The 15,263-nt window shown below is 51.7% G+C and overlaps 1 protein-coding gene across 3 annotated transcripts in view; it reads left to right on the top strand.

The window, feature by feature from the left end:
- CDH22 (cadherin 22) overlaps positions 1–15,263 on the top strand; it is a 77,221-nt gene that overhangs the window by 32,691 nt on the left and 29,267 nt on the right. For all 3 annotated transcript variants that reach the window (XM_068207640.1, XM_068207642.1, XM_068207641.1), the window contains exon 4: positions 6,736–6,855. In XM_068207640.1, the coding sequence (XP_068063741.1) occupies positions 6,736–6,855 (120 nt within the window). The remainder of the gene's footprint in view (positions 1–6,735; positions 6,856–15,263) is intronic.

Here is a 15,263-nt window from a genome sequence, read left to right on the forward strand (position 1 = left end):
GCAAGGCCGGCAAGGAGCTTTCTGCTCAACCCTCTGAGGTTCAGCAGCTGGGAGGTAGATAGGGCTGGTTGCGGACCTGGTGTGAGAAGTTCAGCTCCAGACGCTGCAGGAAGGGCTGAGGGTGCAGGATATGGGAAGCTGCTGGGCCAGGGAGGTGAAGTTCAGGATATTATTGTGGGAAGAGACCTTCCAGGCCCTTTTTGTGTGGGAGTGCTCCTTCTGTGGCATCAAGGCTGGGTGCAGCAGTGCTCATGGCTTTGTTGTGGTTGGTATTGATGGTGACATTTGCTGTCTCTGAGCTGGACCCCTAGAGCTGTGGGGTATTGTCATGAGACTGAATGGGGAGTGTGCCTTGCTGCCTTCCTGAGTGGATAGAGGTGATCCCAGCTTGGTGTTGGCCAAGCAGGAGAACTTAGGTTGGCTATTAGTGTATCAAGATCAAAGCCTGGGGACCTGCTGGTGGCCATGCCTGCTGTCAGAACCACTTGGATTCAGCTGTGCTCTGCTGGGGAAGGGGCTGGGATGGGGCCACTCCAAGGGCAGGGCTGCTCTCCAGCTTGGAGCTGTAGGGAGCTGCTGATTCCCTGTCTCTGCTGCTCTGAAGCCTTTGCTCTGCATCCCAGCCTGAAAAGTTAAGGGTGGCCCCTTCTTCCTCCTCTCATGGTCTTGCCTTCCCAGACCTCACTGGGGTTTGTGCTTGGGTGGTTTTTGTTCTCACTCAAGGCAGCTCTCAGCTGCACTCTCCATTCCCTGCCAAAAGCAGAATCCCAGCTCCCAGAGGTGGGTGCCTTCCTGGGGCGTGAAGAGGAATAAACCAAATACAGTCAGATCCGCTCTGTGACAGCAGGAGCAGATCAAAGGACATTATTTGCATAATGAAGGAGTACTAATTGGGAGGGAAAGTCATTTGATTTCCTAGAGTCTAAGAGGGAATAACAAATGAGAGAAGTGCACAAACTGTCAGAGTAACTGGGAGTGCTTTGCAGCACAGCTGCCCCTTGCTCTGCGCTGGGGCCAGGGCAGTGCGTCTGTACGTGCTGCCTGAGACTGAGGGTGGACTAAAGGCCTCTTTGTTCCAGGATCTTGCCTTGGCAGTGGCCAAAGTGCATTCTTAGGAAGGAGGAACAGCACACACAGGACATGTGATGCTCCTCTTAATATTCTCCCAGCCAGCATCTGTTTTCAGCTTGGAAATTTCTTTGGCTGTGGGTGGTTTCTGGGGGTTTAGTCAGCTTTGGTATCTGTCTTCCATGAACTCATCCAGGCTCACTGTAAACCTCTGCAAAGGGAAATGGAAAGGGATTGCTGTTGTTATCTGATGGATCAAAAGTGGCAGATGCAGGATAGTCAGGGGGATAAGGGATTTGTAAAGGGCAGAGGTGGTACCTGGAGCTAGCTCCAGCCTATGAACCAGGCTGGAGAAGTCATTGTTTTCTGCACAGGGATATCCTGCACTAGGAAGAAGCACATCCAAAGTGGAAGCTGACCCAATAGCTTCATCTGGCCTCCCTTGGCACAGCAGAACCAGCTGCAAAACCAGCAACTGGCTTTTCTGGAGAAACCTGGTCTGGCCTGGGGCATCAGGAGCAGTAGTGCAGCTGCTGTGGGAGGTGTGCAGCCTGGCAGGGAGGGCAGATGGGTCTGTAGAGGGATGGAGAGGTCCCTGCTCAGCCCCCAGAGGGAGCTGGGCTGGAGGCCATGCCCTGGAGTCACCCAGGCTGAGGAAGGCAGGGGCTCCTGGGGAGTATTTTCACTGACTCCCCTGTGCCCACAGCGTGCCTACCAAGGAGCATTGTGTGTGCATGATGGGGCCTGAGCTGCAAATCCTGTTTACAGCTTCACTGCTGTCCTGTCACCTCAGGGAGAGGCTGCTGGTCAAGACCTCGCAGGCTGCTCTGTGCTGGCACCCCAGGCTCAGCCTCTGTGGATACCCCTGGGTGGATCTCTCCAAAACATCAGAGTTGAGCAGAATCCAGCACCAAAGGGAGAGACCTGCAGCTGCAGAAGAATGTAGGATGAGACCCAGCCAACTGCCTTAGAGCTGCAGGAGCTTCACCTTGTTACAGGAGTTGCTAAAATTAGCTGTATTTTGGGCTCCTTTCCTGATCTCCCTGGGGTCTGCTTAACAGCTGTCTGCTGCACTGAGGTGTGAGCCCAAATCCAGCACACGGTGCCTTCTGTTAGACAGCTCTGTTGGTTGCACAGGGTGGGTGTTGCAGCCCAGAGCTCACTTGTGGGGTCCTTGGGGAGCAGGCAGGGCCTGGAGTGAGGAGCATGCCAGGAAAGGTATAGAAATGGTTTCATCAGAACATCACTCCACTCCTCCCTTGGTGCATTTCACTCTCATTTCTCTCTGTACCACCATGTCCAGATTAGAGGCGATTTGGCTCTACAGACAGAAACTTGGGGTCAAGCCCTGACTCCAGCACAAAGCTGGCTGAATGCAGAAGTGATTATTGTGAAGAGAAATTGTTTAATCTCTGTGCTGGAAGCAGAGAAAAACACTTTGTTTAGCATGCAGCCAGAACACTTGCAGGCAATCGGATTTCCCCCCACTTGCTAGAAAGTACTAAAGTCACTTGTGTGTATCTGGAAGCTGCTGGGACAGCAAGTGGCTGGGAGCTGGGGCTTGCCCTGTCTGTTTGTCCTTGGTGAGGTGAGTCCCCCCACTTCTGCACCGTGCTCTAGGTCACGGGACAGGCTCCAAACACTGCCCTGCCCAAGTGAGGACCTCATCCAGGCTGCCTTTGGCAGCCCCTCAGGGAGCCTGAGCCTCTCCACGGGATGCTTTGGTTTGCTCCCCATGGCATCAGGTTTACCTGCTCCATGCCAGGGGCTGGGGTGCTTTGTGCAGTGCCTTTCTCTGGCCAGACACCCCAAAAGAAGTTTCACAGTAGCACATTGGAGCAATTGCACCCCACCAGGTTACTGTCCTCGGGCTTGTGCTGCGGGGTGAGAGGGCTGTGCAGTGAATCTCCTCTGGGCCTGGCTTTCTACCAAGTCAGGATGTTCACAAGATTGCAAGAAACTCACTTCTGCTCCAGTAATTTTTAAGCAACTCTAGTTCATTTTTTCCCTGATGTCCTGCTTGAATGTGTCTGGGGTGCATCAGCCACTGCAGGTGTTTGGGGCCAGACAAAAGCTGTAAATTGCATTGTTTATAAAACCCCGCCTGCCTCCTGCCCCATGGCACTCAGGCACCTGGGATGAGAGTGCTGCACACTGGCATCAGGCCAGGGAATGTGGCTTTGAATGACACAGCACTCCTTGCAGGGTCCCTGATGTTCTGCAGGGCTGAAGTGCCTGAGTGCTATGCACACAGACAGGGCTCTCAGCATGGCCAGAAAGTGTCCCTGCTCTCTGCATGAGATGGTGGCAGCTGAGCCCCAGAGCTGGTCTGGAGAGCATCTGGAGGCTCCTGGTTTCACTGCAGAAGGGTACTGCTGCCATGAGGAGGGACAGTCAAGTTTAGCAAATGCTGGTTTTTCCTGCTGCTCATTTGCCTCTTTGCCTGCCCAGAGCCTGGCTGTACTTCTGTCCCTGGGGAAGTGACAAGGTCCCAGCCACTTGCTTGTGGATTCAGTGCAGGGCCTCTCTGCTCGTGGGTGTGTTTGGAGTTTGCCTGTCAACATTTCTTTTAGCTGAACGTGTTTGGAGTGAGTGGCATAGCAAGTGGTCTGGAGCTCTCAGCCTTCTTCATGCAGGGTCGCTGGGACTGGTCCCAGAGCTCTGGCTCCTGTGGGAAGGCAGATGCCAGGACAGGCCTGCATTGCTATTCCAAAGGTGCCCTGCAGAGCCCCATCCATCCCATCCAGGGCACTGGGCTGAGCTGCTGTGCCCTGCCAGCCCTGGGGACACGCAACATGGCAGGGTGGCTGTGGGGGCTGAGCTCTGCCCTCACGGGAAGGGACCCTGCAGGGACACAGCTCCTGCATCCCGCAGCTCCTGGGGCATGGCGGGCACCTCTCAGCGTGGGCAGCCCCTCCCTGCCCTGCTGACCCTGCTCACAGCAGAGGAGGGATGCTGCTGGCAGAGCTCAGGGCTGGCTGCTGGCCCTGGCAGGTCTCCAGGATGGCTCAGGGTGTGGAATGGGGACAGCCCCAGCAGGGCCCATGGGGACAGAGCATGGCTGGCAGCCACAGTCAGCTAGGCTGAGGGAAGTATTGCTCTGGAAGTGAGGGTCTTGCTCCCCTTTCATCTGGAGGAAATCAGGGTTTGTTTGATCTGCTGTGCCGGATCTCACCTTTGCAGAGGGAGAATAAGAGATCGATTCTGACCTGTTAATTTTTATGTAAAATTGTTGGTTTCCTCTGATCTGTGGAGTGAGCTTGTTGGGGGAGGAACCAAGGTCTTATCTCATTTTACATGTCTAATTATCTCTCTGGATATGGGCTCAGAGCTTCTTGGTTATGGGAGGCGGGTGATACAGTACATGATGGATGTTTAGATTTTATTTAGTGTATCTTTTATGGCTAAGGCATGTGCCAGAAAACTAAATAAAAGCTGTACATTCTGTACTTGCTGTGGGCAGTGCTGTGCTTGGAGAGCAGGGACTAATATTGGAGCAGGGTGGGAGCCAGGGAAAGCTTGTCTCTGCAGGAAGAGGGGGACCAGGTTAAGCTGAAATTGAGGACCATTGCTCTTCACATGGAAAGAGAGAAGGGTGGGAAAGGGATAAGTGGAGGTTAGGGGAGGATGCTGGGAAGTTAAACCAGTGAATTCCTGATGCCCTTTAGGTGACCTTGAGCAGGCACCTTTGCAGACAAGAAGTCAAGGCACAAAGTGGGGTCAGTGTTCCCTACTTGGCTGATGTTGCTCTTTTGTTAATGAGATGCTGTGAGGGCAGGTGTGGAAGGGCAGAGCCTTCATCACCTCTGGCATTGCTGGCTGCAGCCCAAGGGCACTGTGGCCCATCTCTGCCTCTGAGTGAAGGTATCTTGCTGCAGTGCTCCTCGTGCTGCTTGGTTTCCCTTGCCCTAGAGCAGAAAACTCTGGTCCCAAACATGAGGCTCACCCCTGGGACCTGGAGGTGGATCTCCTGCCCTGTTGCTCCAGGTACTGCTTTCTGTGATTCTCAGACTTTGGCATCTCCAGCATCCCTAGCAGGCTTCTCTACTGCAGCTGGGAGAAAGATGCTTGGAGACCCTGGTGTCATTTCCTTTCTCAGGTCCATTTTTTTGCTTTCTGATCAGAAACTTCCCAAGGGAACATGCCAGGCTGCCCGAGGGAATGTGCAGTGCTGGTGTGGGAGTGATCTGCCTTGGCTCATACCTGCTTGAAGGAGTTGTGTTATGGCAGGCAGAAGAGAAGGAAATGCAGCAATAGTATTTCTTAAACAGTTGTTTGTGAGGCAGAGAGCCAGTGTTGCCGTGGTGTAAAATCTGGACGTGCCTGGCAGGGATGCACCATAACTTCACTGGAGACAGCAAAGCATAAATAAGTTGACTCAAACTAGCTTGTTGCTGAAGACCGATGAGGGGGATTCTCCTGTTATCAGCAGAGCTGCAGCTCTGAGAAGGCTGCCAGGGAAAATTAAAAGCAACCATGGTAACTGCTCGTTTCCCTCAGTGAACACCCTTTCCAGGAGATCAGAGTGAACTGGACTGGGGGGAGCATGTGCATCCCAGCTGCTCACAGCAGCACTGCTGTCTGTGCTGCCTCATCTCCTGCCTGAGCCCAGGCAGGGCTGGTGCAGGAAATCCCTGGCTTGCCTGCAGGCTCTGGGCTTGTGGACTCCCGACAAAGGAGAAGGAAGGCACCAGGGACTGAAGTTCCTCATCCTTCTCTGGATGGTTTCAGCTCCATATCTGCCTCCTGTGACGTAGGAACAGAGGCTGATTCTGACTGACTGGTGCCAGTGCTTGACCTCTGGGCAGGGATGCACTGAGTCTGGTGCTAGAGATGAAACAGGGTAGCCTGTCCTCACAGTGCTTTGGTCACACCACCTCCTTTCTCAAGGTGTCTGTAGGTAGGGGTAGGTTTCCCTTCCTTTCTCCCTTCTGTTATCTCTCTAGATCTCAGCCCCTTTGCTCCTGCCCCCACCCTCACGTCCTGGGTCCTGCTTTTGTTAAATTGAACATGATGTCAAATTAAAGCCATCACAGGGACAGTTGGAGTGAAGTACCCAGTTTAATGAGGCAGCCTTGAAAATCAATAACTTAATTGCAGACATTTGATGGACTTTTATCCGATTTATAGTCCTCCTGCCCTGCTACGTGTAGAGCATGAGGACCTGGTGCTGTCTGGCTCTGGGCAAGTGAAAGCCTTTCCTCTCTTCAGGCTGCTGTCCCTGTGCAGGTCTGCCTGCTGCAGTGGTGCTGCAGTGTGGATCAGCTGGCTGGTCCCTCTGTGGTCTGGAGGTGACCATGTCACTGTGCTGACAGGAAGGGCAGCTGTGAGTATGACATCCCCAGCTCCTTCCCAGATGGTCCAGTAGAAGGCTACTGGGAGAAAAGCTCCCAGCTGTTCAGACCAGTGATCTCCTGGAGAGCAGGTCCTGCTCCAGGACGGCCCAGGATCCTGTCCCTGCTGCCACTCTGCAGCACACCAGAGGCATTTGCAGCAGTGTCTGGAGTCCTGGCTTTCAGGCATTTGGCGGGGAGGTGATGCTGCATTTCCACCCAGCTGTTCTCTTTTCCCTCATCATTTGCAAGCAATCAGTGTTGGGCCCTGCTCTGAGTTCTGTGCTGCTCTTCTAAACTCCTGCCTTTGTTTTCCTCCTTGTCCTTGCTGCAGGCACCTCTGTGATGCAGGTGATGGCCTCTGATGCTGACGACCCTACCTATGGGAGCAGTGCCCGGGTAGTCTACAGTGTGCTGGAGGGGGAGCAGCACTTCACTGTGGACAGCAAAACAGGTGAGCAGCACCCAGCTGGGCTGGGCCAGGAGACCCCACAGTGGCTGTGGGTCCTGGGCATGACTGTGAGCCAGCAGATCTGTGCCTCCCTGCTGGCCAGTGGTGCTGGATACTCCTGGCAGGGTTGTTGGAGAGGAAGCTCAGCAGCCCTGCTCAGGCTGCTGCCTAGCTCTACGCCCTGCCTGCAGCAGGCAGGATCTGCAGCTGCCTGCCCAGAGTGCCTGGTCTGCACCTGCACTGGCCAGAGCTCCTCTCTGCCTGGAGCAGGAATGCCCCCACAGGCACATAAAACTTCAGTGTAGAAGGTTTAAATACTACCAAAGGGGCCTTACCAAAGGCTGCATCATTATCACCAGGGCTTTGATTAAAGGTAACACTTTAAATTAAGGATAGGTTTATAAATGTTCTATTAATATTTAATGAAAGAACAGTAGAAGCTGCTCCATTCCTTAATAACTTATAATAGAGCCCTGTTGTAAAATGCCTCTCTAATAAATCCCTGGCAGATGATGCTCTGACATACTGGTTAGAGTAGACCATAACCAGGAGATGTTGGGGTATATATTCTCCTTGCCTCCCAGGAGTTTGACTCTCATTACCCTTAATGGGAGCCTCACAAGCTTGCTAAGAAGGGAAGACACTCAAATGCTAATAAGGGATATTTAAGGCACAAAGCATGCACTAAAGTGCCCATAGTTTAATGAAAATTTGTCAAAGGACGAGCAGGCCAAGGAGCTGCAGCTTGTGCTGAAAACTGGACAGCAAAGTCCTCCCCACCCTATTGCTGAACCACAGTGGCATGAGCTGAGATCACCCCCTGGGCTGAAGTACCAAGTCTCTGTCAGGCCGATAGATATTTTGTAAGGCTGGAATTTGTTTGGAGATGCTGGTGTAAGGAGAATGCAAAGAAGGTCTGTGTGCCTGAGCCTCTGTACCTGCAAGAAACCCTCCACCTCCTGACAGTGCACATGGGGAAGCTGGGCCCAGCCCTGGCTGGGCCACCAGCCTAGCTGCTGCTGGAGCAACACTCAGGTTTGGGAGTTTGGGAGCTCCTACACACACCTGACAGCAGCACTGTGGCATGTGCTGGGAAATGCCTCTGTCTGGGCTGGGGCTGGTGCAGTGGGGAGAGGGCACAACAGCAGGCTGAGGCTGTACCCACCCACAGCTCAGGAGCTGTTGCACCTGGGCTCTCTTCTCTCCCAGATTTGCTTTGTTTTATATTGTGTGTGTAGGAACAATAGGCTAAACACTGAAAATTCAGGTGCACATGAGATCCTGTTAATCTGAGACAGCTTTGTGTGAGTGGAAGTCTGGCTGCTGGAATGGAGAGGGACCACTGGGAGCAAGCCGCACGAGCCAGGACGTGCAGAGGCTCAGCTTCCTGCCACATTAATGCTCTGTATTAAGGCATAAACTAAAATGTATCCTGTGGGACTGTGGTGAGAATTAATGTCACTCTGGGAATCCAAGCTTCTTGATTCCTTGACTTTTTGTGTCTTAATTCTCAAGCTGGCTGTTTCATACACTGGGGGGTTGATTTACTGTTTTACTTGCTTTTGTTTCACGAAGGCAAAATTGCTGACAGTCTGCAGAAGACTCCAGCCCCTCTTGAGCACATCTGTTTGCAGGATATCTAGCTGCTAACACAGGTGTTGGGACTGACTCTGGGGGTCTCTGAGCTGCAAATGGCCTGTGGCAGCTGCCTCACCAGCACTACAGGGCTGCAGCTCTGCCCATCAGCCACTCAAGTTGTGGCTGCAGCCTGTCCTGTGCCCCTCTGTCAGCGCTGGCCCATGTGGGTGCAGCAGTGCTGCGGGGGCACAAGGCGTCATCATATCCACCCAAGCACACCCAGCCTGCTCCCACTCTTATTCTGTTAGAATAAGACTTTATGCTGCACTGGAGAATCCAAGTCTGATTGCCCGAGGTGGCCCAGCTTCTGCCCTGAGCATAAGATTTAATTATCCATAGCAGCAGCGTAGCTCTCAGAGCCACCATTGTTATTAATGGCCATAAAAAGAACCATAAAAACTTGGCATGTTACATTTCTTATAATATATGATAATGAAGAACAATTTGATTTCCATTTTTGGTTTTGACCTCCTTTTCTGCCGTTTCTTGAAGGTCCATGCATGCATGCACTGCCTTGCACACCACCTCAGCCTCTGACTCCTTCCAGCACAGATTCTTTCTTCCCCCCTTGTCTTGTGCTCTTTTCACACCCTCCCTCATAGCACAGGTGTGGCATGTACAAAAGTGGTTTCCATGCTTGAGTACAGAACATAGAACATGTGTAGCTGACTTTGTCTCCTGTTCTTGGATGTTTCCAGCTGTAGTGTTCAGCTGGGATTTTGTATTCAATGGACCTTTCACAGGCAAACCCAAACTGTCTGGCTGCTGTGCTGTGCCAAGTCCTGCCACTCAGTAAGCCCTGAATGCCCGTAGCATCTCAGAGGGAGACAAGCATCTAAATGGCTCCACTGGAGTAGTGGGAGCAGCAGGATGGCATTTATGCTGTAGGAAGATTCCAGAATTGAATGATGTTGAAGAGAAAGCACAGCTGATGCACATGAGCTTTTCTTTCTTTCATATACAGCAGCCACTCTCATGCTTTGAGATTAGTTTCACAGACTGAAACTTGTGTTGTGTAAACCAAACCAGGCACAAGAACTTCACCTCTGTGTGCTGAAGGTCAAGGCTGGCTTTTTTTTTGTGTGAGTGGGGAGCTTTATATGCATAAGCTTTTGAGGCAAGGTTTTCTTGCCAACAGTAAGAATATCCCCGTGGCTTGTTGCAAGAGCCTGCAGGCATTAGGCTTTGTAAGCTTTGTGCTGCCTTCCTTGCTCAGACAGGGTGCAGCCAATCTTTGCTCTTTGCAGCAGGTGAGCAGCAGTGCCCGTGCTGTGGCTGCCCTGATCTGCTGAGGAGGCTGTGCTCTCACAGGAACCAGCAAACAGCTCTGCCCTGCTGCTTCCAGTTGAAAACAGCCTCTTCTGCTGCTGTGCTGGGTGTTGGCTCTGGGTGAGAGCACTAATCTGACAGCAGAATCCCCCTCGCTGCTGCTGGGCCACGAGCCCAGCTCTCCCAAAGTTACACAAGGTGGGAGGTTGAGTGGCAGCTCCTGTTCCAGCTCCAGGAATCTCATCCTCACCAAGATCTTTCAAGCTTGTGCATTTCCAATACAGAGATGTGCACCTGAGTGTGAGCACTCTCAGTGCATTTATGTGAGAGGAGAAGTCTGTGCATTTAAATCCACGGGCTGTGTTTTCATGCTGCTTTATATCACCCTGCATTGTCTGTACCTCTGCAGATTATTCACCTTTATAGGGGCAAATCTCTCTTTTGGCAGGCTGCTGTGCCTGCCTGCTTGTGTCTGTTCCCATGTCCTTTGCAGTGCCCTTTCTTATCCCTGGGCAGTGTGGCTGGAGACTCACTGCTGCCTGTGATCCCTTGCACACAGCTTTCCTTGGGCGGGCACCTGAAACTGCTCAGCACTCCACAACCTGATGCCTCTGTTTCCAGCAGTCTTGTTCATCCCTTTGTAGGGATATTGAGTGCTATAGAACAACCACAGCATGTAACACCATAGGTTTCATTATGTTTGCTTCCTTAAAAGCCAGCTTGTCAGTTTGGGGCTGTGCATGGGAGCCTGGCTTTTTACCGTAAGGACAAGGTTGTTCTTCGAATCTGTCACTCTGCTGAATGCAGGGAAAAGGCAGAACTCAGAAGGTATTTGAAATGCAGTCTGGCATTTGTGATGACTTAAACCAGCTCCTGAGTTCTAGAGTCTGTGTCCTGATTTAAAGACTGAGCCATAAGGGCTTGGAGCTTTTTATGCCAGGGAGAATGGAGATACTGGCCTGCTGGGATGGGGCTGATGGTTATTTGTGTGCAGTCCTTAGTTGTTTCATCCCTATCTGCCAGCCTTGCTGTGTTTGGAGACAGACCTGCCCTGGTCCTGGGGCAGTAAGGCTGGACTGGGAAAGGAGCTGTGTCTGGGAGCCTGCTGCACACCGAGCTGGGCTGATGAGCTGTTGATCTGTGTGATGTGGTGGTGGGAGGCAGAACAAGTTTCTCTGCTGCTCTTGCCAGTTTGTTAAAAATGCTCCTTGGTGCCTGGAAACACAGATGTATCAGTACATGTGTGCCCAGAGGTTGTGCAGGTCTGTGCCCCATCCCTGTCCCTTATCCACCAGAGCTGTGCACTGGCACAAGGGAGTCTGAATGTAAGGCACAAGAGTCTGTAGAGAAGCCACATCTGTTTAAGGGGATTCCTCTTGTCAGCGAGATTGAGCATTTAACAGCCCTTTTCCGAGGCTGGTGCAGGAAGTTCAGCTGATTTGGGACCAAATTGTATGTTTGGTCATCTTGAGGAAATTCGAGTGTATCTACTAATGTGCTGAGGGAATTAATGTTAAGTGATGAGGGACTTAGCTGCTAAAAGAAGGGACAAAGGAAGTGTGAGTGTGCTGGCTCTTCACTGGCATGGGCAAGGCTGATTGCAGCCTGGAACAAGCTCTTGTTAAGTGCTCCGTGAACCTCCTGACCCTTTGTGCCTCATACTTCACTCAGAGCACCTTTAGCTTCTGCCTCTCAAATTGTGCTGAGCTGAAGGACAGGATGGGGGGCTGGAGGGTGACTGAAGTGCTGGTTCTTGGAGCCAAGACCTCTTCTGCAAGGGCTGTCCTCCTCCAGGATATGTGCTTCCCGCAGGACTCGTGTCTTGGCAGATATATTGGTATGTCTGTGTCCCTGCAGGCAGGTGAGGGCACAGGTGAGGAATCTGCAGTCAGTTTGGCAGGTGCCTTGCCATTCCTGGCCTGAAGCAGAGATGGGTTTGATCTAACTGACCAGGCTGCTGGCAGAAATTAATCTGTTTTATCCAGCTAAATAGGAGAGGGATGGAGGAGACAGACCCAGATTCTTCTCAGGCATGCACAGTAAAAAGACCCAAATGGCAGGAAGACAAGGCTTGTCACCATGATGGTGGCACTTCCACCCCTGGAGATACTAAAAACTTGACTCTTTATGGCCCAGGGTAATCTCATCTGCCTTTGAAGACTGCCTACTTTGAGCTGTAGATGGATCAGGAACCTCCTTAGGTCCCTGTTTGTTACTCCATGACTTTCTGGCTTATTGCTCCTCCTGCCCTCAGCTGGAAGGTGCCTTGTCCAGGCAGTCTCTGAGGATGTGGACATCTGGCCTAGAAGTACCTGAGAGCAGAGCAAAGTCCATAGTGATGGGATTCCTGGAAGGCAGTTACCTGCTGAGTGCTTTGTCCTGCTTTGTTTTTATCACCCAAAGAGAGTCTGCTGTTGGAGCAGATTCAGTGGTATTTATGTGATGCTCTAAGTGTCCCCTTGCCTGGTAATTATACTGATTAATCTGGATCATGCTGGAAAGCCACATGTGCCTTGTACCAGAGGGTATGCCACCATGTGTCCACATTATTCAGCTATAACAGATACTGACAAGAATGGGGGAGACAAGTCTGAGCTCGAGGTTGTTCTTGCTTTGTTAGCAGTGTCTGGGAAAGACAAAGTTTGTCAGTTTTTCCAGCTGGAAAGAAGGTGAATCTTGGGAGATGATAGCAATGACTTTTCTGTGCTCCCTGTACAGCCTTGAGGAAGGTCTGTCTCCATCCCTTGCAGCTTCTTTGCAGAGTCCCTGGGAGTCAGGTTTTGGGAGCAGAGACTATCTTGGCTCTGGAAGATGGGACCATGTGGGTTTGCTGCTGGTGGGTGTTTGAGGCAGTGCCCTTAGTGCCACATGAGACCCTGATTTGCCACAGCCGTTAGCAAATGGTGAGTGGTACCTCGGCCTAGAAGACAAAGCCAGCCTGACTCTTGGGCTAGTGGCCTGGTGTGGCCTGTGCAATTTGGGAATAGCATCCCAGTGACAATCCTGATGGGCTCCTGGAGGTCTGGCAGTTTGTCTGCAGCAGATCCCCACCTTTCCAGGATGGACTAGACACACAACCCCATGAGAGGGAGTTTCTGATCAGTCTCCACCCTGCCGCAGGCAGAGATTTTGTCTGCCCTGTGCTGCTGGAAGAACAGGAGCTGGCTGGGGACATTTACCCTACTCTGCATGTGCCAAACAGCCTGGACTTGATCCCTGTTGGGACGAGTGACCTTGGAGGTGTTCTGGGAAGTGCCTGAGCACTTTCCTCCCATCTTGCATGGCGTATTATGAGCTATATCATTACGAGCAGCTCAGTTAAGTCATTACAGCCTTGGTGAATGCATGAGCTTTTTCTCTCTCATCCCAATTCATCACTATTGTGCTGACATGAATAATTTTCATTATAAAATGCTTCAGACCCCGTTAATTAACAGAATTGCCTAAATTTCAATGAGATAGCGCTTGCCCAGAAATAACGGTTTTGTATTCACAGTGGAGTGGCAGGAGAGGCCTGTCAGCACGAGCAGCTGGGGCTGGCCCCTGAGCCCTGGCTGTTTGTGCAGGGCTGGCCCTGCTACCCAGGTGGGAGAGTGCCATCCTTGTTGGGATGGATGCCCAGAGACACGTTCTTGCCTTCCCTTCCTGCGTCTGCTCTGCCTCTCTGTGCGAGGTGGAGTGGGACTCCTTGCTCAGTGGCTTCCTCTGAGCACAGCCAGGGTGATGAGGGGGTCAGAGCATCCTGGGCCCCATCACAGGATAATCACCTGCTCCCTTATCCATGGGGCTGAAGGCAGGAGAGTCCAGGTGATTACAGAACCTGAAGTGACAGAGGAACGAGGGAGGCTGGGTGATAATTGTGCCTGTCCATGAGAGCTGGAGAATGGCAATGACCTGAACTGGTGCTTATGTCTTTATAATAAATCCTAACAATGCTAATCATTGGAATAATTGCTTGTTTCAGAAAGGAAGGAGTGATAAATGTCTCCTGAACAGTTTTGCCAGCTCCTGCTGCACCTGTAACGTCATGTAAATGGCGAGGGGGAGGAATTTCATCCTCGCATCTCAGTGGCATTTCTGGCTGCCTTTGGGCCACAGCATCAGTGACTCCATGGTGTGAGCCCTTGTCTGGAGGTGCCCAAGGCCACACCGGGCACTTGAATGGGGAAACTGGAAACCTGCTGGCTGTGAAGTAAAGAAACCTTGGGGTCCATCCCTGTAGCCATATCTTGGCTCTTTGCAGCCTGCTAGAGCTCAGCTCCCCCTCTGCTGTGCTCTTGGTGACTTGGACCTTTGATGCTCTAGCACTGCTCAATGTGCTACACATCAGCAAATGGATTGCAAGGTGCTCAGACCACTGGATGATTCTCTACCCTTTGCTCTGCAAGAGAGGAGCTCCCTGTTCCCTCTGGATCAGAGCCCTCACTGGGGACCCATTCCAGCAGCCTCCTCCCGTTTGTCCCTAGCACTGGGCAGGATTACTGGTGAAACAAAGCAGAGATGAATTTGCAGTTCACAGTAGGAGGAGGCAAAGCTGATAGTTAAACAGAAAACCCTGGAAGAGAGAGGATTTACAAAAACATAAACCAGCGTCTAAATCTGTGGGAATGTTAAAAAACTGAGCTGGAGGGGATTTAAAGCTGATTCCTGTCTGTTGTGGGGTGCTGCTGGTACAGTGGGAGTGGAATGTGGTGCTAATGACCTTGTATCCATCTTGGCACTCCTTCCTTCCTGAGCCTGGTGCCAGGTCAGGCCAGAGTCCTTTCTTTCTTTTGTTTTTCATCCTCAATTTTTTTTTCCATTTAAATGAAACAGTCATGGGTGTTTGGTAATTTCTGCCATGCACAGAGTTTTCACGCTTTTACTGCTCTTTGTTTCTTGTTTTACATTCCTTTATATTTTAGTCCTGGTCATTTCCCCAATCCCAGATGAATACTGGAGACCTATAAACACTGTTTTTAAAAGAGTTACTTTTGTAAAAAGTACTACCGTACCATTAATTTTGTTAAGCTCCAGTGCATTCTCTGTCACAGAGCATGTGTTTTGTCATCTCTGGTCTCCTTAACTTAGAAGGACACTTGAAAATAAGGGGATTTGTGCAGACAGACTTTGAGAAATGTGCTGCCTGCCCCCCCATTCTCCAAATCACACATGTGCACCCCAGAGGTGCCCAGGCCACGCCACCTTGTAGATGGAGCCTTGGCAGGGGCACCCCTGTTCTGTAAGGGGTGCTGCAGCAAGCCTGGCTCCTGCTCAGCACATCAGGATCAGTGGGCTGTTGCAGATCTGTGCCAGAGGGATTTTGTGACTCAGCCTGGGTTTTTACAGAGCAGACCTTGAGGCTGGCCCCAGCACAGCCCCCGCATTTGGATGGGGGTGAGGATGAGCCCTCTCTTCCTATGACTCCTGTCCCCACCAACCCTCTGACCTGCACAGATCTTTCACCCACCTCCTGGTCACCCTGGAGAAAAGCACAAGCCTCCTCAGTGCCAGGGTTTAACCCG

Source organism: Anomalospiza imberbis, chromosome 17 (assembly GCF_031753505.1).
Source record: "Anomalospiza imberbis isolate Cuckoo-Finch-1a 21T00152 chromosome 17, ASM3175350v1, whole genome shotgun sequence".
NCBI lineage: Eukaryota > Metazoa > Chordata > Aves > Passeriformes > Viduidae > Anomalospiza > Anomalospiza imberbis.